The sequence below is a fragment of the Pseudonaja textilis genome, chromosome Z (genome assembly GCF_049901715.1).
Source record: "Pseudonaja textilis isolate UNSWEBS1 chromosome Z, rPseTex1.2, whole genome shotgun sequence".
Classification (NCBI taxonomy): Eukaryota; Metazoa; Chordata; class Lepidosauria; order Squamata; family Elapidae; genus Pseudonaja; species Pseudonaja textilis.
Genome location: NC_142008.1, coordinates 129,331,101 through 129,353,953, shown reverse-complemented (window position 1 = coordinate 129,353,953; position 22,853 = coordinate 129,331,101). Strand labels below are relative to the sequence as shown.

The 22,853-nt window shown below is 40.9% G+C and overlaps 1 protein-coding gene across 1 annotated transcript; it reads right to left on the bottom strand.

Annotated features, from left to right (window-relative positions):
* Positions 1-414: 414 nt before the first annotated feature.
* On the bottom strand, positions 415-2,187 carry LOC113443580 (uncharacterized). Its single transcript, XM_026711908.2, has one exon. The coding sequence runs from the start codon at positions 2,185-2,187 to the stop codon at positions 1,003-1,005; it is 1,185 nt and encodes a 394-aa protein (XP_026567693.1). The 3' UTR covers positions 415-1,002.
* Positions 2,188-22,853: the final 20,666 nt, after the last annotated feature.

Genomic DNA, 22,853 nt, shown 5'->3' with positions numbered 1-22,853 from the left:
GCTAATGCTCCAGATACCCTCAGCCTGGAAAATCAAGGAGAAGACGGAAGGGAAGAGAATTGGTCCATTGCCACCTCTCATCCACTTAATTAAATTTGGTCTAGTGGCTAAAGCAGCAGAATAGAAACCAGAGATGGTGACTTTTAATCCCGTTTTAGATGTGAAAGCTGTCTGGGTGACTTTGGCTCAATCACCAGGAGATGGGGGATTGTAGTTTTGCTTTAAGTGTGAAAGCTGATTGGGTGACTTTGAGCCAATCACCAAAAGAGTTTCAGTCCTACCAGAGGCATGAAAAGCAATTAGGTAACTTTGGGCCGATCACTAGGAGACTATGAATTCTAGTCCCACCGTAGGCATTAAAGTCGACTGGATTACTTTGAGCGCCTCTCTCTCTCTCTGTCTCTCTCTCTCTGCTCAACCCACCTCACAGGGTAACTATTGTGGGGAGAAATAGGAGAAAAAGGAGTATGTTCAGAAGAAAAGAAGAGAGATATGTTGCAGCTATAGAATAAGAGGTGAATTTGTAATTGTAACTGTGTACAGAAGAGTAGAAGCTATTTCGTTATATATATATATTCTATTTTTTTTTCCTATTTTCTCTATTTTTCTTTTAATTCTTTTGCTTCCTTCTTGCACTTTTGGCTTTCTCAATCTTTTTCTCTTCCGTTTCTTACTTTGCATTAGATTTTATCTTCTTTTTTTAAAAAAATTATATACTGTATATTACATACATATAATTAATGTCGGATGGGTGTATGGATGTAAGTATGTATACACACACACATCCTGCAAAAGCCTGAAGTTGAAAACACTAGATCAGTGTTTTTCAAACTTGGAAAACTTTAAGATGTTTGGACTTCAACTCCCAGAATTCCCCAGCCAACAAAACCCTGGCCTGGAGGATGCACTCCTTAATCCATCAGGGAAATGTGCAAACTCTGTCTGTACTTTCAAGGCAGTAGATCTAAAAATCTACTTTCCAGCCCTGCCAGACCCTACACACTACAACCTCCAGTTTCTCCGAAGCTGATATTTGGCCATGTTTTTTACTGCGGTGCCCCCCCTTGGGCTGCCTTGGCCCCTCTGTGCCTCCATCTTGACAGGCTCGTTCAGCTGCATCCAGTTCTCCATTGCTCCCCACTTTTTCCTTTCTCCCCCTATTTCTGTGTCTCCTCTTAAGAGCTTCCCATCTGAATCCTCCCTGCCTGTCAGGGAAGACAGCCCAGTGTCACTTCCCTGGAAGAAGCAGGGACAAAGCCGGTTGTCCTGGCAACCGCAGGCCAAGCCCTTGCTTCCCTCGTTGCCTTGGTGACAGCAGCAGCTGACTCCTCCTGGCTGGCATCCACACTTTGCTGACCCTGCCTGGACTACCTCGCGGTTGCTAAGCACCTCTGTCCATTTACCGCAGTCACCTGGGCAACCATGGCACCCTGCATCATGATAATGGCAGCCATATTCTGCTGGTCTGGCCCTCTCTGGGCCTCTGCATAAACCACAGGATTGACAGCACTGTGCAGACAGCACACCGATACAGAAGATGATGTTAGCTGCTGAGCAAAAGGCCAAAACCCAGAGGATGGCCCTCTTGTCACTGACACCAATAACAGCGCACTGGGCTGTGGCAGGACAGGCTGGGTCATTAGGGTAGCAAGTTGTGACCTCTTGACTCAAGTTGGGTAACTGAAAGCCCAGAAGTGTCCAGATGAAGGCGACATCGATTGCTAGAAGAAGGGCAATGCAGAAGATGTAGATCCCGTATCTCCAGCCCCCAAACCCTTCCCCCACTTTGGGAGAACTTTCGGTTCCTGATGTGGGCTTGGGCCTTCGGGCAGCTTCTGCATCCTTATCTGTGGGGCTTTTCTTTGTAACGTAAACAAACTTCAGGAGGGCTACGGTGAAGATGATGGCAATGAAATGGAAAACCCAGAAGCCAGAGATGGGGACAGGGAAGCGCTGGTTATAGCAAATGGCTGAACAAAATTTATTTCCATCCCCAATGTTGGAGGGCCAACGGCAAACCAGGTCAGCCTTGAGGGAGTCCCAAGGCCCGTAAGCAAAAAATAAAGTCACCATGCGAAGGCCAATAAGGAAGTACCATGGGTTGGTACCCTGGCATATCTTCTCCGCTGAGAGTACTGCAATTGTCGGCTGAAAGAGCCGGGAAATACCACCGATCACCGTAGCCATCTGCACCGGCAGAAAGTGAAGAAGGAAACAGATGGAAGATAACTGATTAGAAATTAAAACAGCTTTTTTTAAAAAAGGACTGTCATACTAGACCGGGTTCCTTTTTTGATGCTCTTTTTCTCCACTTTTCTTCCTCTGTGATGAGATTCATACATTGCATTAATTTGTTGTTTATTTAACTAGTGTTTGTCAAATAACTAGTTAGATTTATTAATCTCTAACTATACAAACCACAATATCCATTCAGCAGGCTAGGTTAAGATCGAGCAAAAGTAACATTTTTCTTCATGTCTTTTGCTTCTTTCTCTATGCCCTATTCTCATTACCTCTTTTTCTCCCCTCATCTTGGCTTTTCCTACCAGTATTTTCTTATATATTGGATATTTTATGCTTGAGCCTTTGAAAAAGTTAAATATTTTGCTGAAATATCGAAATATCTCAGAATGGCATTTTAATCTAAAGCAAATCTATTGCTTGGGGTAAATTTGATGTGCACATTAATAATCTCTTTCAAATTAGAAGCAATGAACAGAAACCCAACAAATTAGAATAATTAAAAAAAATGGCTTTGAACTGGGGAAAGCCTGATTCAAATGTTTGCTGGTCATCAAGGTTTATTGGTGTACAGAGTACAAAGCTTAGAGCAAGCAGTAGTATGCTATGGGCTTGGCCTTAACTTAAAATTTCCTAGGATTGCCCAGGTTCTACTTTCTAGAAAATACACAACTTCTTTAAGGAGACAGAGACAAATACAAGCATCTTAAGATCCAAAATGCTATACATAGGTAGACATATCTACCATCGGCTGCTGCTGTCATCTTATAGTGTCTGTCTTGAAATTGACAGGTGTGTCCCCACTTATACCCAAAACATGCCACATGACAAAATCTTTTTTCTCCCACATGCCTATTTATTTGAAACCATTTATATGGTCATTGCAGACATGGCAGTGATTCTGGACAGCATGCAAGTATTCAAAATCAGGCAGCAAAAAAAAAACCAGAACAACTAATAATCTACATAACCGAAATCCAGGAACTAGAAGAACCACCCCCAATTTATCATTTAAAAAAGCAATAAAATGAATCAAGCAACTAATCAGCAGGGCTGCCAGCTTTTGAGTACAGGCAGTCCTCAATTTATGAATACAATTGGGACTGGATTCTTTCTCACTGAGTGAAATATCAGTAAGCAAGATGCCCATGAAATTGTTTTGCTCAGTGACCGCATTCCAGTTGCAGTCGTTAATCAATTTCCTGGGTCATTAAGTGGACAGAGCAAAAAAGGTGTCTGCTGAGTTCAACTTCCCTCTGTGCAGAAAAGGAAACTCCTCCGAGGGATGCAGGAACAGATTTTCAGGATCTGACCTCCATTTCTGCAACCTGTCAAGGAGTTCCCCTCTCCTAAGCAGCCTTATTGTTTTCAAAGAGCGGTTTCCTGAGAGGGAGCTCTCGAGCAGACAGCTGCAGCAGCTTGCAACTTTCCCTCTGGCTTCACCATTGACTTTCTGGAGAAGCCAATAGAAAATATTGTAAATGGCAATCATATCAGAGGTGGTATTCAGCAGGTTCTGACCAGTTCTGGAGAACCAGTAGCAGAAATTTTGAGTAGTTTGGAGAACTGGCAAATACCACCTCTGACTGGAGATTTTACAGTATCCTTCCCCTGCCACACCCACAGAATCAGTAGTAAAAAATTTTTGAATCCCACCAGTGAATCATTTTATCACCTGGCACTTGGCAACAGGTCATAAGATTGTCATAAGTACATACAGATTGCCAAGCATCCAAGACACAATCATGTGACCATAGGAGTGGTGGTGCAACAATGGTTAGACGTACTTAACAGGCAGTCAAAGCACCCATTCCAGGCCATTGTTAAACAAATGGTCGTAAACCAGGGTCTACTTACAGACTACAAAACACTAATGGGATGGGAGAAAGTGGGTAGCAAAACTTGTTTACCATCTTAGATCATTATAAGTTGTTCCAGTGAACTTTCCTCTTTCTTAGAATAGTATAATAAAATAAATTTGGGGTAGGTAAAATGTAGTAGACTTACCACCCATTGTCAGATGTGAAAGACCAGGTCCACACATGAAAGTCCAATTAAACTAATTTATTGCTAAGCAGCCAATCTTCACAGAAATCTTCTCAACTAAAGGTTAGTACCTGCTTAGAATTAAATACAGGTCATCAGAATTCAAGAAAAGTTGGATGTAGTCTACTTGTGGCTATGTAGGGATTCTAGGCTAATCTCTCTTTTAACTCCATCCCCAGTTTCTGCTACTCTTTCTCCTACACTATTTAGAACAGGGGTGTCAAACTCAAAGTGGTTAGATCTAGCCTGTGGGGCCACCCTGGAAACAGTGAAGGACTAGCCCATGGTATCTCTGCCAGCAAAAACTGAGCTTGGGAAAGCCATGCCCCCCTCCCCAGCTCCATTTTCACTGGCAGAGGGCTGCAGAAGACTGTTGCAGTCTAAAATGCACATCAAGCTGGCCACGTCCCCCCTGGCCACACACACACCCCAGTTCCCCAAGGTCAAGCACAACCCTGACGCAGACCTCAATGAAATCGAATTTGATACCCCTGCCTTAGAGCAGCATTTTTTCAACTTTGGCAACTTTAAGATGTGGGACTTCAACTCTCAGAATTCCCCCTGCCAGAAGTCAAATCACTAGAGTACAGCAATTAGAAAGAGAAGCAAGATAAGGACTGGCAAAGGGCATCTTCGTGTTATTGCTTTCAGCTGATTCAAGGAAAAGTAAAGGACATTTCAGCAAAGCTGTAGGGAAAAACAGCTTACACTGCAAGCTGTCCAACTGGAATAGAATCTCTAGAATAGAATAATAGAGTTGGAAGAGACCTTATAGCAGTGGTAGGATTCAACATTTTTTACTACCGGTTCTGTGAGTGTGGCTTGGTGTGCGTGGGGTGGCTTGGTGGGCGTGGCAGAAGATACTGTAAAATCCCCATTCCCTCCCCACCCCACTAACCTGCTTTCCAGCTCCTGTGCAGAGCAACAAAAGAAGACCCAGCCGATCAGCTCAGACTCAGGAGGCAGAGAATAGATGGGGGCCGGTTCCAGTCAGAGGTGGTATTTCAAACTACTTGAAATTTCCGCTACCGGTTCTCTGAACTACTCAAAATTTCCGCTACCGGTTCTCTGAACTACTCAAAATTTCCGTTACCGGTTCTCCAGGACTGGTCAGAACCTGCTGAATACCACCTCTGCCTTGTAAATCATCTACTCCCACCCATTGCTCATGCAGGAGAAATAGACAGCCTAATTGTTAGGTGTTATTGTTATTATTGCTTCTCAGTCTGGGTTTTTTTTCCCTCTCATTTCTCCTCGTGAAGAGTTCTGGAGAACCTAAAAATGTGCATATCAAGCCAAATAAAAATATTATTAATTCTGCTTTTCTTCCGAGCCATAGATCAACAGGAACCTGATTATTTTCATATGCATACTTCGTAATGTTGTTATGAGATAAAGCAAGGGTGTGTTGCAACATTAAAATCAAATAATTAAATACAAAAATAAGTATACTTGAAAGTAGATAACTATGTGCTATTAGTCACTTGTTGCTTTGGGGCTTATATGAAACTTCAAACATGCATGTTTCTGAACAATTAATATTCCTTGATCCAACCGTGAAATAAAAATAATAAAAGAACACAATAACAATCATATCAAAATACCAATGAACAACATGCACTAACAACCAGAAACTCTTGTGTCAGGAGAAGATAAATTGATCTTAATTCCAGAAGCCTTTGGGGGGCGGGAATTAACTTTATGGTTTTTTGAAATCTAATAAGAATATGGATATCTGATCATTGGATGCTTCCATGGGCGGTTTCCATGATCCCTGATAAAAACACTCCTTAAAGAAAAGAGCTGGAAGGAAACTTCTTTTCCATCTCTTATTGAGCAGGCAGATAGATTCCCAGGTCCAAAGATCATTTCCATTAATCTATTAAAATCAGGATAAATCTAAAATGTCTTCTCCAGATGCATTGAGCTCACAAGTGCCTACAAGAGCTTACAATTAAAAGCCAATACAAATAAAACATATTACAGTATCATGTAATATGCTTTATTTTAATTTAAAACATTAAGAAAAAGGAAATATTTTTGGGTTAAATGATCATAGTGTAGTTTTCGGGGGCGCTGATGTTTCACCAGCAATTGTGGCTGGCATCTTAGGCAGCTTACCATGCCTCGAAGATGCCAGATACTGGAGAAACACCAGGACACTAGAAAACTAGACAAGCCTGAAAGCTTATCACTGCTGGACTGATATCAGGTGTGAAAGCCTACTCCAGTATAATGAAATATGTGGCAAGTCTATTTTGAACCAAGACACCAATTCTCTTTCTTATCTCCATTACATTTTTTTTTCTGACAAAAGGCAGGTTTTTCCTCCAAGCCAGAATACCCCATTAGTTTCAAAAGCATAGGACAGATTTGCAATAAATGAATATTAGACAACACATATGCCTGCAAATGTTTTTAGCATCTTTTTACTTTCTCTCTGCTTTTCCCTTTCTATCCCACAGCCAGAGAGACAGAGATCATCTACATTAATGAGACAGAATAAAGTAGTTCGCGACCATCTTAGCTTCTGCAATTCATTTGACTAAAACTAACAGCAATTGATTAGACAAACTTCCCCCAACTGGCACCATCCAGATGCTTTGGGAGTAAAACTCTCCTAATGACACATGGCCAACAGTTGTGAATCTGGAAATACCAGTCCCAAAACATGTAGAGGCGGCCAAATTGGAAAAGATTGTCTTACTTTAATGAAAATCTATTTGTAGCTAACAGATCTATTTGATCTTCACAAATAGCAATTGATTGATCTAGCTATCTTATCTGCTAACAAAACTATCTCACGCACTAGCATCCTATTATCACCTCCTAGTGATAAATCCCATATAACACACCTAGAGATGTGTGAAATATATAAACTTGATCTGACTCTCCTAGCCATTAATTTCAGCAGCATGACTTTGAATTCTGCTATTATCCAATTTATCCTTTCAGTCCAAGATTTTACAAACTTTGCTTCTATTTCCATTGGTTTCCTTCCTGCTCTTTCTATACAGATCCTGGGATCATTTAAGTTTTGTGGGGAAAGGTCTCCTTCAGCTCGTGGTTCGCTCAGATGTGCTGAACTGGGTATCGTAGCTTGCTACAATACTATGATACAGTATAGGCAATATAATGCAAAAGGTGCTTTTTTCCCCCAAGAGGCAACTGAATGTTTTTCCTTGAAGATGTTTCACTTCTCATCCAAGAAGCTTCTTTAGTTCTTCAGAATTGAAGAAGCTTCTTGGAAGAAAAGTGAAATGTCTTCAAGGAAAAACAAAGAAAGTCCAGTTGCCTCTTGATTAAAAAAAAGCACCTTTGGGATAACCATGACCTGGATGACTGAGAGCTTCCATAGGCATATAGGCACCGTAGTTTGCTGTATCAAAGGATTGGTTATTAAAAAAAAATGTTGAAAAATATACACCACTCCATCTGTATTCCTTGAAAGATGAATCTTGAACTCTAGAATTCCCTCTCGCATCTTTCCCAACTCCTTCTCACTTGGTGAGTGGTAAGTCTTTCCTACTCCTATTTTATCCTTTTCAGGGTACCCTATCAATGCCCTTCCAACTTTTTTTTTTACATAAGTTCCCATTACCTTATTTCCTTAGATTTTTCTTACTTCTTGTTCACCTTACTTCTTCTCCTCTCTCTTCCTTTGAGCTTAATGATCCTCCCAGTCCAGTCACTCTCTATCAACCTCAGACCATCCCAGGCAGGTATTATTTCATGCAACCTTTCTCCAGGAAAACCTGCTGCTGGTACTAATGCATCACACCTCCTACACACCACCAGCCAGATGTTCTCAGCATTAATGTTGCACTGAGTACTTCCCAGTTGAGAAAAAAAGAAAAAGGAAACAAACTAAACCGGCTAGGCAAGTTTTTAAAAAAAAATCAGAAAATTGGGCTTCATCATTCCTATTGGAATGATGGATTCTCATCTTTTCCTGCCTAGCATGCTAAGTTTAGACTGTTTCCAGATGGGCAGGAAATGATCCTAATCAATTCTCTATTTTGTCATTCCTGCCATTTTGAAATAGGATGCATCATAGAAAAAAACAAAATGATTAAAAATCTAACAATTCTACTATCGACAGTCTATGGTTCCTTGTTTGTTAGCAATATTGGTGGTACATTTACAAATACATCTTATTGCGAATATATAATTATGATTTACATTTTACATTATTTACTAATATATTTTCTATTTTTGTTCTATCCAGTCATACCAGCATCCCCAGCTTCTATAATATTCTGATGTTTGTTTTTTTCCTTAAGTGCTAAAGTTAACTTGTCCATCTCTGCACAGGTTGTTATCTTCTGTATAATCATCTCCTCTGTTGGAATATCTGCTTGTTTCCAACACTGTACAAAGGTTATTCTGGCTGCAGTAAGAATATGCAGTATTATATATTTGACATTTTTAGGAAATTGTCTATTAAATATCCCCAATAGGAAGAATTCTGGTTTTAATTCAATTTGCTCCGCCATTATTTCCTCTAACCATTTTTTTATTCTATGCCAGTATCTTTGGGCTTCAGTGCAGGACCACCACATGTGAAAAAATGTTCTCTGTTTGTTTTTACATTTCCAGCAATTCGGATTCATGTTAGGAGACATTTTCGCTATTCTCAAGGGTGAGAGATGCCATCTATAAAACATTTTATAGGCATTTTCTTTATATGATGCTGATCTTGTAATTTTATTATTCCTTGTCCAAACCTTTTCCCATTCTAATAATGTAATGCTACATCCTATGTTTCTGTTCCAAGCTATCATGTTGCCTTTGACTACTTCCTCTTCTAATTCCGTCTCTAGTAAATAATTATAAAATTTAGTTACATTTTTTTTATCTGGACCTAATAAAATTTTATCTATTTGTTGTGCCTTAGTATAAATATCAAAAATTTTCTTGACCTGGCTATATCTATTTTGAATTTGCAAGTAAGCCCACCAGTCTACTTGTAGCCCCTGTTCTTGGAGATCTTGCCATGATTTTAAAGTTCCTTGCGCATCAAGGTCTTTGTATTTTATCATTTTATTAAGATCTAGATTATTTGGATGTATCATCACCTCCATCGTTGAGATCCAAATTGGGATTTTTAAATAATGTTTTTTTTATTTTGTTCGAATTAGCCAATAAGGAATCTCTAATTATATGTCTGTGGAAATATTTCTGCTTAATTTCCCCAATGTCCCATAAAAATGCATGCCATCCCCTCTGTAAACCATGGCCTTCTAAAAATAAGATCCTTTTATTTGACAGATTTACCCACTCTTTCAACCAGAGTAAGGAGGTTGCACTATCGTATAATTCCCGATTTGGGAGTGCCATACCTGTCATATCTTGCATTGCCTTTAGGTTTATCCTTGGTTTTTTCCCTTGCCAGATAAATTTGGTGATTATCTTGTTAAGTTCCACAAAGTAATTTTTATGTATTTTTATTGCTATTGTTTGGAATAAGTAAATAAATTTGGGCAGAATATTCATTTTTATAGTGGCAATCCTCCCTAATAAGGAGATTCGCAATTTAACCCATATCTCTAAATCTTTTTAACTTGCTGTAATAATTTATTATAATTATTTTCCATTAGAGTTTTGCATTGAGCCATCAACCAAATTCCTAGGTATTTAACTTTTTTTACTATTTGTAATCCCATTATCCTTTCCAATTTTAGTTTTTGTTTTTCTGTTAAATTTTTAGTTATTAATTTCATTTTTTCCCTATTAATTTAAAGTCCTGCAACTTCCCCAAATTGATCTAACTCTTTCAGTAATTCTTGACCTCTTTCAATTGGTTCCTCTATGAAAAATACCATATCATCCGCAAATGACTGGAGTTTATATTCTTCTTTTTTGATTTTTAGTCCTTTTATTCCTGGGTTCCGTCTAAGCAGAATGTTTCCAAAGATAATATGAAGAGCAAGGGGGATAATGGACATCCCTGACTGACTCCTTTCTCTATTTTTATTGAGCGTGTGTACTCTCCATTAATTATAATATTCGCCTTTTGTGAATCATAAATTGTAGTCACAATGTTTTCAAACTTAGTGCCTAGATTCATATTGTAAATTTGTTGAATTAGGAATTGCCAATTTAAATTATCAAAGACCTTCTGTGCATCCAAGAATACAAGGGCTATTTGTTTTTCCAGGTTTTCGTAGTATTCCAAAACATTTAATACTATCCTTAAATTATTCCTGATTTGTCTATTAGGAAGAAATCTGTTTTGATCTTTATGTATATATCCATTCAATATTTTTTTCTATCTATTTGCTATAATTGTAGTAAATATTTTATAATCAGTATTTAACAGGGAAATTGGTCTGTAGTTTTGTATATGTCATTGTTATGTCCTCGGGGCTGACACCAGTTCTCCATCAGGTCCGCAATTCCTTCGGGGGCGTTCTTAGCCCCCATTGGCTGGCTCCCTTCGACAGTCGGCTATAAAAGCCGGCTGCTAGGTTGAGCCAGCTGCTGTTCGCTGGTAGGACTGCTGTTAGCTGCAGACGCGACAGCCCCCTTTATTCCCATGAATAAAGCGTGTGTTATGACTGAAGCTCTGGTGTGGCCTCCCTTCTTTCCGAACTTAACATTGGCAACGAGGATGGGATAAGGCCAGACAGCAGCTATACGAGAGCTGAAAATCACGAATCTGAAGCGCTGAACCGTAGCCGCGACGTTGAGAGCTCGGTCAGCCATTTGAGAGGAAAATCGAAGCGGAGCGTGCAGACGCTCAAGATCACAAATAGCTGCAAGAGAGAGGGCACTGAGAGCCTCAGCCGCCCAACAGCAAACTCGCCGGAATTGTGTGTAGCAAAGCCCTAGCGCGACGCTCACGACCGCTAAAAATCAGGCGCGAGATTTAAATCGCTGTCAGCGCGCAGCTGCAGCATCGCCGCCTCGCCCTTGTAAGGGCGCGAAATTCAAACAGACGTCAGTTATAGCGTCTGTTCCAGCCGCCAAGGGCTGCAAGAGTGAGAAAAACCCAGAGAGATTCCACGAGCTGAATCACTAGACCGAATTGCACTGCGAGCGCAGCTGCTACCTGTACAACCCAGAGAGAACTCAGAAGCTGAACACTCGTTAACAGCACTACGAACTGTAGCTGCTACCCTTTCCAGGGCCTGTTTTCCCAGTGAGACTTATTTCACCTGCCTAAAGCTGAACAAGTCATGAATGCGAATCCGGCGTTCCAGCCCTTCAAACCAGACGAAGATAGATGGGACTCGTATAAAAACCGTTTTAACCATTATATTGATGCTGTGGGTCTGGCTGACGCTACAGACAACAAAAAGAAGTCTTTCTTTCTGAGCTACTGCGGGGCCACCGTATTCGACACGGCAACAGCACTGTTCGCCCCAAGAGAACTCAAGAATGTCCCATGGTCTGAGCTATTGGAGACCCTCTCCAATCATTATTCGCCAAAACCGTCACAGATTGCGAGACGCTTCGCCTTTCACATGAGGAAGCAAGCGGAGGGAGAAACCATAAATCAATATATGGCAGCCCTCAGAACTGCAGCCCTGCACTGCGAATTCAAGGGCTACCTGGATGACATGCTCCTGGACCAACTTGTCTGTGGGGTCAAGGATGCAAGACTACAGAGGCGGTTGTTGGCAAGGAAGGACCTCAACCTAACACAAGCCATCGAGGAAGCCCTGGCTGCAGAATTGGCAACACAGTCAGCGGCTGAAATACAGGGTAGCACCCCCAAAGGTAATCCAGTCACTGTACATTCTGAGGAGGCAGTGAACGAAGAAGAGCCCAGCGAGCAATCTGAAGTGCACCGTCTCAGACCATTCAAGCAGCCACAGGTAGGAGCTAGACCGAGAGAAGGCAACATACCCAGACACACCCCGCTGTGCCTCTCCTGTGGGGGTCCCCATGCCAGAGCAACGTGCAGGTTCAAAAGTGCCACCTGCAACAACTGCAGCAGAAGAGGACACATCGCTAGGGTGTGCCAGGCAGCGCACGTGGCTCCACAAAAGCCACCATCTTACGCCCCCTCGGGGCCATCCAGGCAAGTAGAAAACTGTTTTACATGCTATCAAGCTAACCATACCTTCTTAACACCCAATAAAATTAAACTCTCCATTCATTTAGAAGGTAAACCCTGCCTAATGGAGGTCGATACCGGGTCAGCGCTCTCGATTATTTCATGGAGCACGCTCAAGAAGATACGTCCCAGCCTGTCCAGGAAACAGCTGCAGAAGAGTCGCCTATCCTTACGAGACTACCAAGGAAGAACATCCCAGTAATCGGAACAGGCAAGTTCCTAGTCAAATTCAGAACCTTTAAAGGACACCTGCCATTAGTGGTAGTTGATGGTGCCCTTCCTAGTCTTTTGGGGTTGGATTGGTTCCCCTCTCTTGGCCTTAACTTAACGGGGGTTCATGCTGTCTCGTCCTCTGACACCGACTCACTATTCTCTGATTACGCTGACGTTTTCAGCGATGAATTGGGGTGCTACAAGGGCACACCTATTTCATTCTCAATGGACCCCCAGGCAGTTCCCATCCGTTTGAAACCGAGGAGAGTGCCATTCGCTCTGCGTTCCAAACTGGATGCGGAACTAGACAAATTGTTAAAACAAGGGGTCATCGAACCCACAGATTTTGCTAAGTGGGAGACACCTATTGTCACACCCTCAAAAAGATGGTAGTATAAGGATGTGTTCGGATTACAAGACCACAATAAATCGCTATTTACAGACTAGCGCATACCCAGTGCCAGTAATCCAGCATTTACTGCACACATTCGAACCCGGAAAGATATTCGCCAAATTGGATATGTCTCAGGCTTACCAACAATTTCCTATAGACAACCAAACGGCCGGATTGCAAACCATTGTTACCCACAGAGGGGCCTTCCGATGCAAGCGCCTCCAATTTGGTGTGAGTGTCGCCCGGGCATATTCCAGTCGTTAATGGAGCGGATCCTACAGGGCCTCCCTGGCGTGGTTCCGTGCTTTGATGACATCTTGGTTTCCGCCGGGACAGAACACAGCTTTTCCTCAGAGTTAGAGGGGTGTTGGACAGATTCAGACAGCATGGCCTCAAACTAAAAAAAGAAAAATGCACCATAGCCACTAAGCAGGTGGACTTTCTCGGTACCCGAATAGACGCCTCTGGCATCCACCCGGTAGAATCAAAGGTTAAAGCCATTCACGAAGCGCCCACACCGGCGTCCAAACCAGAACTACAAGCCTTCCTAGGCCTGCTGAACTTCTATGCATCATTTCTGCCGCACAAGGCATCAGTGGCAGAACCACTGCATATACTATTAGATAAAAATGTTCCATGGCACTGGGGACCCAAAGAGGAATACGCTTTCAGGGCAGTCAAGTCACTCCTCACTTCAGACGCTGTACTGATCCAATTCAACCAGGACCTACCGCTAGTTTTGGCAGCAGATGCCTCGCCTTTCAGAATTGGGGCCGTATTAAGTCATAGACTACCCAACGGGTCCGAAGCCCCCATTATGCGTTCTTCTCTAGAACATTTTCAACGACAGAACGCAACTATAGCCAAATCGACAAAGAGGCCCTAGCTACCGTAGCAGCTGTTAAAAAATTTCATGAATTTCTATTTGGGCACAACTTGAACTGGTTACAGACCACAAACCGTTGTTGGGGCTTCTCTCCGGAGAAAAGCAAACACCACAAGTCTTGTCGCCCGAATGACAAGATGGACTTTATTCCTGGCAGCATATTCATACAAGTTAGTGCACCGTCCAGGAAAAATCTCAGCCATGCAGATGCCCTCAGCCGGTGCCCGCTACCAATGCCTGTGGAGGATCTGGCCCCAGTCCACACCATCTTTGACACCAGTGAGTTCAGAATTCCAATCACTGCGAGAGACATTGCCTTCCAATCAAGGAAGGACAAACTGATCGCCCAGGTCCTGGACTGGGTACGGAGGGGGTGGCCGGGCAGTAACCCTTCTAACGAATTTTCACCCTTTAAAGTCCGCCAGCAGGAACTTTCCAGTTTACAGGGTTGTCTGCTGTGGGGGACCAGAGTTATCATTCCAGAATCACTACGCCGACCCGTCCTGAAGGCATTGCACGAAGGACACCCCGGCATTGTTCGAATGAAGGCGTTGGCACGGAGCTATGTATGGTGGCCGGGCATGGACAACGAAATTGCAAAATGGGTAAGCTCCTGCCGTCCCTGTCAAGAATCCCGGCCAGCGCCCCCAGCAACCCCTCCCACCAAATGGGAAAGCGCCAACGCACCATGGTCCCGTCTACATGTTGACCTGGCCGGCCCATTCCATGGCAAAACATTCCTAATAGTAGTAGACTCATTTTCTAAGTGGATCGATGTGGCACTCCTACTATCAACCCCCACACGAGCAATCGCCCAAGCACTGACTCGTTTGTTCGTCACACACGGTCTCCCAGACACCATTGTGTCGGACAACGGTCCTCAATTTACGTCCACAGACTTTAGCCGATATGTTACCAACCTAGGCATCCGGCACATCCTAACGGCTCCCTTTCACCCTCGAGCAATGGGTTGGCCGAACGAGCAGTCAGAACAACCAAAGAGGCCCTCGCCAGGTTCTCCCAAGATGACTGGCATTCCAGACTCTCTAGATTCCTTATAAGCCAACACTCGACCCGTGCACGGTCACAAACAAGTCACCGGCAGAGCTTCTGATGGGCAGACGGCTTAAGGACAATACTAGACAGGCTGCACCCTCACTATTGCCCAGATACACCCATTGGGTCTAACAGTAGGGTCAGGAGTTTTGTCTTACAGGATCAAGTCTTCGCCAGAAATTATGCGGGAGACCCGTTGTGGGTACCTGGCAAGATCGTGGCCATCACGGGGCCCAGGTCGTACCACGTCCAGTTAGAAGACGGGCGCATTTGGCGGAGGCACCTGGATCAGTTGAGGAGCCGGCAGAACGAGCTCGCCACCACCGACCCAGAGACCACAGCAACATTCCAAGCACCGCATCCGGTACCTAGCTGGGTCATTCAGAATAACCTGCCTCCACCAACCGAACCGAGGGAGCAGACGGCTGACCGCGACCATCCTACAGAATCAACAGCCATCCCCAGCAGCTCCCCTACCGCACCGGGCGACCACAGCGACTCGACAACCCGGCCGGCGACCGGCGAGCAAGGTCGGGTGGCTGGACAGCTACCAAGGGACCAAATCCCCGCTGTCCCGAACTCTGTGCCACCCGCTCCTGCACCCGAACTAAGACGATCAGAGCGGCAACACAAACCGCCTTCATACCTCAAAGACTACTCATGTTCGTATCTGGGGGGAAGGGGTGTTATGTCCTCGGGGCTGACACCAGTTCTCCATCAGGTCCGCAATTCCTTCCGGGGCGTTCTTAGCCCCATTGGCTGGCTCCCTTCGACAGTCGGCTATAAAAAGCCGGCTGCTAGGTTGAAACCAGCTGCTGTTCGCTGGTAGGTCTGCTGTTAGCTGCAGACGCGACAGCCCCTTTATTCCCATGAATAAAGCGTGTGTTATGACTGAAGCTCTGGTGTGGCCTCCCTTCTTTCCGAACTTAACAGTCATAAATCTGAATCTTCTTTCGGAATCAATGATATCAATGTCTCCTTCCATGAATCCGGTGTCCTTGCTGCTAGTAGGACCTCATTATGTACTTCCACCATAAGAGGTCTTATTTTTTCTCCTATTTTTTTTATAAAGTTCCCCTGGTATCCCGTCAGGTCCTGGGGTTTTATTGTTCTTTTGGTTTTCTATTGCTGCTTTTAACTCGGGCCACGTAATATCTCTAATTAACATTTCCTTCATCTCCTCCTTAATTATTTTATCTTTAGTTTCTTATCATATCCTCATTTACCTCCTTCTTTTTATAAAGATCTTCAAAAAATTTACATGCAATTTCTTTTTTCTGTTCTATCCCTTGTTGGGCATCCCCGTTCTCATCTATTAATTGGTAGATCAATCTTTTTTGTTTTTCTTTTGTAAGTTTATAGGCCAATCATCTTCCTGGTTTATTGGCCTGTTCAAAAAATATCTGTCTAGCTGTATTTAACTTTGAGACCATTCCTTCTTGTTCAATTAAATTTAATTTATGTTTAGTTATTAGTCGTCTGTTTTTTCAATTTGCAATCTTTTGGGGTGTTTTGCAGCTGAATTTCTAATTCTTTGATTCTTTGTTCTAATTTATTTTGTTGGGCATATTTTTCTTTATTTCTTTTAGCAGTGTATGATATCGTTATGCCTCTTATTATTGCCTTCATTGTATCCCAAATATTCTGTTTTGTAGTTGCCTCATTATTATTTTCTTTTAAAAAATGGTCGAATTCTTCATCAAGTTTATTCATAAATTCTTTCTCTTTAATTAACTGTGTATTTAAGGTCCACCTTTTCCTTGGTTTCTTCCTGCCTTTCCACACTATCTGAATCGGGTTGTGATCTGCCCATCCGTTTGGTAAGATTTCAATCTCTTTTAATTCATTTACTAACTCACCATTCATCCACACCATATCAATTCGTGTCCATGATTGGTGAGGGTTGGAGTAAAATGTAAATTGCTTTTTCTCAGGGTTTAATTTCCTCCACATGTCTATCAAATTTAGTTCAATCATCATTTCTTCATATGTTTTTGGTAGTTCTCTTTTTTTTTTCTTCCCCCCACCACTACTATGATCTTTCTGGTGGTCCACAATAGCATTGAAATCTCCCAAGATACAAATATTCCTTTTATCTAATTCCACTAATTTCTCATGTAATTGTTTAAAAAATTCCTTTTGGTAATCGTTAGGGGCATAGATTATCACTAGTAGAATTAGAATTGATTTAATCCAAATTTGTAACATCAGAATTCTTCCATTGGGGTCTATCCAAATTGGCTCTGCTTTCATATCGTCTTTCACATATACTGCTATCCCTTTCTTTTTCCTAAAATCTGCTGGCGACATATACAAATTCCCTAGCTTGGGGCATTCTAAATATTTTTCTTCTTCCTTCCTTATATGAGTTTCCTGTAAACATATTATATCTGCATTTTGTTTAATTAATTTGGTTAATATTCTTTTCCTTTTTATCCTAGAGTTTAGGCCATTTATGTTAATTGATAGTATTTTTTTTTCTTCATCCATCACCTAATTGACTCTTGCTCTTTGTCTTGTAGTTACTCCTGTCTCTCTTTGTGGCTGATAGTGCATCTTCGGTTCTTCTCTCTCTTGATATTGTTTATTTTTTGAATTCCTACAATTCCTGTCTCTATTTTTTGGTAGTCTTGGTCATCTTGCGAATTCATTTCTAACTCGTCTCTACTACTTGATTCTTCATGGCCTATCAATCGTTCGTAGAAATCTTGGGCTTTTTCCACAGAGTCTACTTTAATTTTTCTTTCTTCCCAAGTGATTAGCATTCCCTCTTGGATTAGCCATCTAAATATGATACCTTTTTGGTTTAATTGGTTCACCAAGAATTTATAATCTCGCCTCTGCTCTCTCACTCTTCTTGGGATTTGTTTAAGCACCAAGAATTCTTTCCCTTTGTATGTAATTGTTTCTTCTCTAGAAATTTTGTATATAATATCTCGAACTTTCCTTCTGGCAAATCTCACATGGACCTCTTTTGGATGTTTATGTCGTCTTGCATAATTTGTGCTCACACTGTATACTTTGTCTAACTCTTTTCAGTCCTTATCTTTTTCCAATTGGTCTGCTAATATTCCTGCCATCACTTGTTCTAAGTCCTCTTCTTTAGATTCCATTATATTTTGGAATCTTAGATATGCTGCGGCCTTATCCATTTCCAAATATATCAAGGAATCGTCCATTTCTTTACTCACATTTCTTAATTGCTGACCAACCATTTCCAGTTTCTTTTCCATTTTTTCCGTTCTTTTCTCAACCTCCTTTATTGTTGATTCATTCCTTTCTAGTGCTTGCTGTATTGTTTCAATTTTTTGATCCAGCTTTAGGATGTCTAGTTTCATTTCTGCCTTTAAGTTTCCCATCTCTTCTTTTAGTTCATTTGTGTCAGCTCTTGATTCGATATGATTTTTTACCACTATTTCCTGAAGCTTCAGCATGGACTCTTGTAAGGGTTGATTGAATATTGGCATTCATGTTGATAGGTTGTCTTTCTCCAGATAAAGTTTTTTTCAATTGTCTTTTGTGCCATCACTGAGGTTGATGGCATTGAAGTTGTTTGTATTGAAGAAGTCTTCTTTCCAGTTTTAAGAGTTGTATTAGTGATGGAGGTCATTTCTTGTAAAAAAAATTTTGTTTTTGTATTATATTAAATATGTTGTCCCAAATTAACATTCACTATTAAGAAATATCAACTATAAATGGCCACTACGCTAAATAATATGATATGTTACAGGATTAACCTCTCTTATCAATATATATATATTTTCCAGAACACTTTTACAGCTAATTTCTTATATCAACCTTACTATACAATAATTAATTAGTTAATCTATAATAATCACAATTAGTTATTAATTCAATCTAATCAATGCCTATAAGCAAATATCTATACCTAAATAATTAATTAATTATCATTTCACCTTTTTATGTGTGTTATAACCAAATATAAACTACAATATTACTAATGTATCAATTAAATATATATAAATTACATTTACCACATTCAAAAATCAGTTAAGTTGGTGTCAAGAAATAATTGTTGCAATCCACAAATTTAAAAGCTCAAAATGTCTTAATATAATTGTTCAGTTCTTCAAGATTCCTTCACCGAGAGCACCGGAAGTACAGAGTTGCTGAGTAATGTCTCTGATTTCACTATCTCACCACACTTTCCTCTGTAGTCGTTTCTCCTTTCGTTTGAAAGTTTAACAAGTCAATTTTTAGATTCAAATAGTCTCTTTCTTTAATAAATCTCCATTTACTACAGCTCCAGTCCAATAATCCAAAAGGAGACTAGTAAATTATTCAGTTTCGTTCGTGGAATATTTAAAGTTGTAATTTAATTCCTTACTTCAAGTCTCCCCCCATCTCAAGTTCGTCCTTCCAATTTTCCCCAAAGTCCACAATTCAAATCCTTCAAAATTCCCTTAAATTAAATTATTGTTCTTTCTTTCTTTCTTTCTTTTTTTTCTCTCCCCCAATTATTATCAATCTCTCAGATCCCTCCAATTCTCTTATCTTCTCTGTCTGATCACTCACGTCCTTACCCTCGTCCATCTCACAAGCCCTTTCGCTTTCGCCGCCGCTCATATCTGCTTTGGCTGCTGTTATCGGGCTTGGCTCCGACTAAGATACTCCAATATTCCATGCTCAAGCAGGATTGCAAATTCTTTCAGAATTGTTATTTTTTTAATCATTTTCCTTTTTTCTATTTCTTTTCTTTCTTCTTCTGTGTGTTGTGTTTGTTTGATATTTTGGTTTTGTAATCAATAAAGTTTGTTTTAAAATAAAAAAGAGAAATAGGATGCATCATATCAGGAAAAAAAATGCCCCTGTTGATTGGTCTACCAGCTTGGGAGAATTTATAACTCATCTCTTCTGTCATGAAAGAAACATTCTGTTTTGTAGATGTTCTGTCAAATCAATGAAGAAAATATAACGTAACATGACATGGGGAACTTGCACTTTACTTAGAAGATAGTAAAATAAATTTTAAAAAACTTCAGATTCTCCATATTTCATCCAAGAATGTGCAGAACCCCAGATGAAAAAAAGCAAAATTTTCAGTATGTGTAATATGATGATGATCCTAAACAAACCGACAACAGTTCCAGCAATCCCGATTGTTGTTGTAAAGCAGGGGTATCAAATTCACGTCATCACAGCAGTGCCACATGACGTATTGGAACGTTTCCACCCTTTGCTAAATCGGGTGTGGGCGTGGCCAAAACGTGACACATCTGGCTCACAGCCCTGTTGTAAAGCAAATCAGCCACAGTCATTGAGTAGGATGTCATGTGACCACAACTCGCAAGTCAGCTGTCAGCTTCCCCGTTGACTTTGCTTGCCAAAAACCAGCAGGGAAGGCAAATGGCAATGCAGTGACTGTGGGGTGCTGCAACCATTGTAAATGTGGGCCATTTGCCAAGTACCCAAATCGCAATCCCAGAACTGTGGAGGCACTGCGGCAGCTGCACCTTTGAGGACTGGTTGTAAGCCCAACTCATTCGGCACTGTCGTAATTTTGATCAGTAGTCATTAAGCAAAGACTAGCTGTGCAATCCATGTTCAGAAAACGTTATTTAAGCTCACTTAAAAGAATCCCTGTGTATTATGTCATCAAGAATGAATTCCTTAGGTATTGCAATCTAAAAATTGGGTGCCAGGTCTGCAAATAGAATGAATAATGCAAAGAAAGTATATTTTCACAATGGAACTTATAATTAAATATCTGTAATTACACTATTTAGTCCTGGCTAAAATGAATGAGAGTGAGGCTTCTATTGAATTCAGGGAAATCAGTTGTTTAATTGGTCAAATTAAGGAATTAAGGAGAAACTTCCTAACAGTGAGAACAATTAACCAGAGAAACAGCTTGCCTTCAGAAGTTGTGGGTGCTTCATCACTGGAGGTTTTGAAGAAGACACTGAACAGCCACCTATCTGAAATGATATAGGACAGGGGTGGGCAAACTATGGCCCGGGGGCCACATCCGGCCCGTTGGTCTTTTTAATCCGGCCCGCCGAAGATTGGTACAGAATTAAGGTTTGATGTGAATGATTGAATGATTGCATTCATTTGATTTTGACTTGTAATGACAGGCATTTCGACACCAGGTGGCAGCCCGTCTGTCAAATTTTAAAAGTCAATGAGGCCCCCGAGCCAAAAAGTTTGCCCACCCCTGATAAAGGATCTCCTGCTTGGGCAGGGGGTTGGACGAGAACAGCGGTTGCCAACCAGTGGGCCACGCTGTGAGAAAATTTTGGTGGGCTGCAGAGAAATCTCACCCCCAGAGCACCCCCTCCAAAGCAATTAATCCAGGCTGTGCAGAAACACAAAGCTGCGCCGCCCACATGGCCCGCAGGAACCCTCCCGGCCCGCCCACTCACTCCTTACCCAGCAAACTTGCCTGCTAAATTACTATTTTTCCTTTTTCCAACCATCATTTGTTCTGCTGTGCCGGGAGATTTAGATTAGCTAGGAAGCAGGATATGGTTGGATTTCTTGCTTTCTAGCTAGTCTTTAGATCTTCGGCTCTGCTCTTAAGCACAGCCAAACCTCCCTTTGGACCGAAGGTTCTATTATTCAGTGCAGACTCACGGCAAGCAAATTTTATGTGACAGACTGAGCTAGTCAATGGCAGCCAGATAGATCACTGAATGATTCTGTGAGCAACTCAATCTGCCTGCCTGCTTTGCCTGGTTTTGGGTAAAAGTTGCTCTTTTTTAAATAAAAAAAATCAATATTTATATAAATATAATATTTACATACAAGCCATGCCCAGCCATTAACATGACCACCAAGCCACACCCACAAATTAGGCCACACCCACACAATCAGTTAGTGGTCCCTGGAATTTAAAATTATGAGTTTGGTGGTCCCTGAGGTCCAAAAGGTTGGCGACCCCTGGACTAGAGGACCTCTAAGATCCCTTCAAGCTCTGTGCTAATTCTAACTCTGGTTCCACCATTATTTCAGAACAAGAATCTTCCCTGCTCCTATTTATAATTGCAAGATTGTCCTGTGTTACATGCATATTTGTTTATATACCCTGCATGTAGCGTTCTGCCATAATTTTTCATATGTCACTTTCAGTGATATAATATTTATTATTTATTTACTTATCGTAATTTGTCAAACAGAAATAAAAACAGAAATAATATAAAAAACAATGATAGGGACGTTAGGCACGTTTTCAATGCCTAATATAAATGTGCACATCTTAAAAGACAATGATAGAGTTCTCGATTTACAACCATTGGTTTAGTGACCTTTTTTTAAAATAATTTATTGGTTTTTAAGACGAACAGAGACAAACAAAACATAAAAACATCAAGCCATCTTCCATATGTGTACATACAGTGTGCCGGTTGGTTTACAAATTGTTTTGTGCTTCCATTTCGTAGTCTTCAATGACAATTACATTGTATATATTCTCATATTTTCTATCAATTATTAAATACATTAATATCATTGTTAATCAATCATTTGACTATATTTTTATTCATTCATGTTTTACAAAATAATCATATTTTACTTAATTTGTTTTATGACAGTTCATATTATCATCTCAATTTATCCTACAATCATTTTGTAGATATAAGAAAAGAATAAATCTTTATATATTTATTATTTTCTAAGGATCTACATATTTCATTACCATGTTTTATTGTCTAACCATTGATAGAATAGATCCCAAATTTTATAAAATTGTTTATCACCTTGTTCTCTGATTTCAATCTACTCATTTCAGCACATTCCAATATTTTCTTAATGATTTCCTCCTGTGATGGTATTTTCTCATTTTTCCAGTTTTTAGCAAATACAATCCTAGCCGCTGTTAATACATTTACAATCAGGTATTTCAATTCTTTACTATATATTTCAGGTAAAATTCCCAATAAAAATATCTCTGGTTTCAAATCTATATGGTTTTTTTGTCATTTTTTCCAACT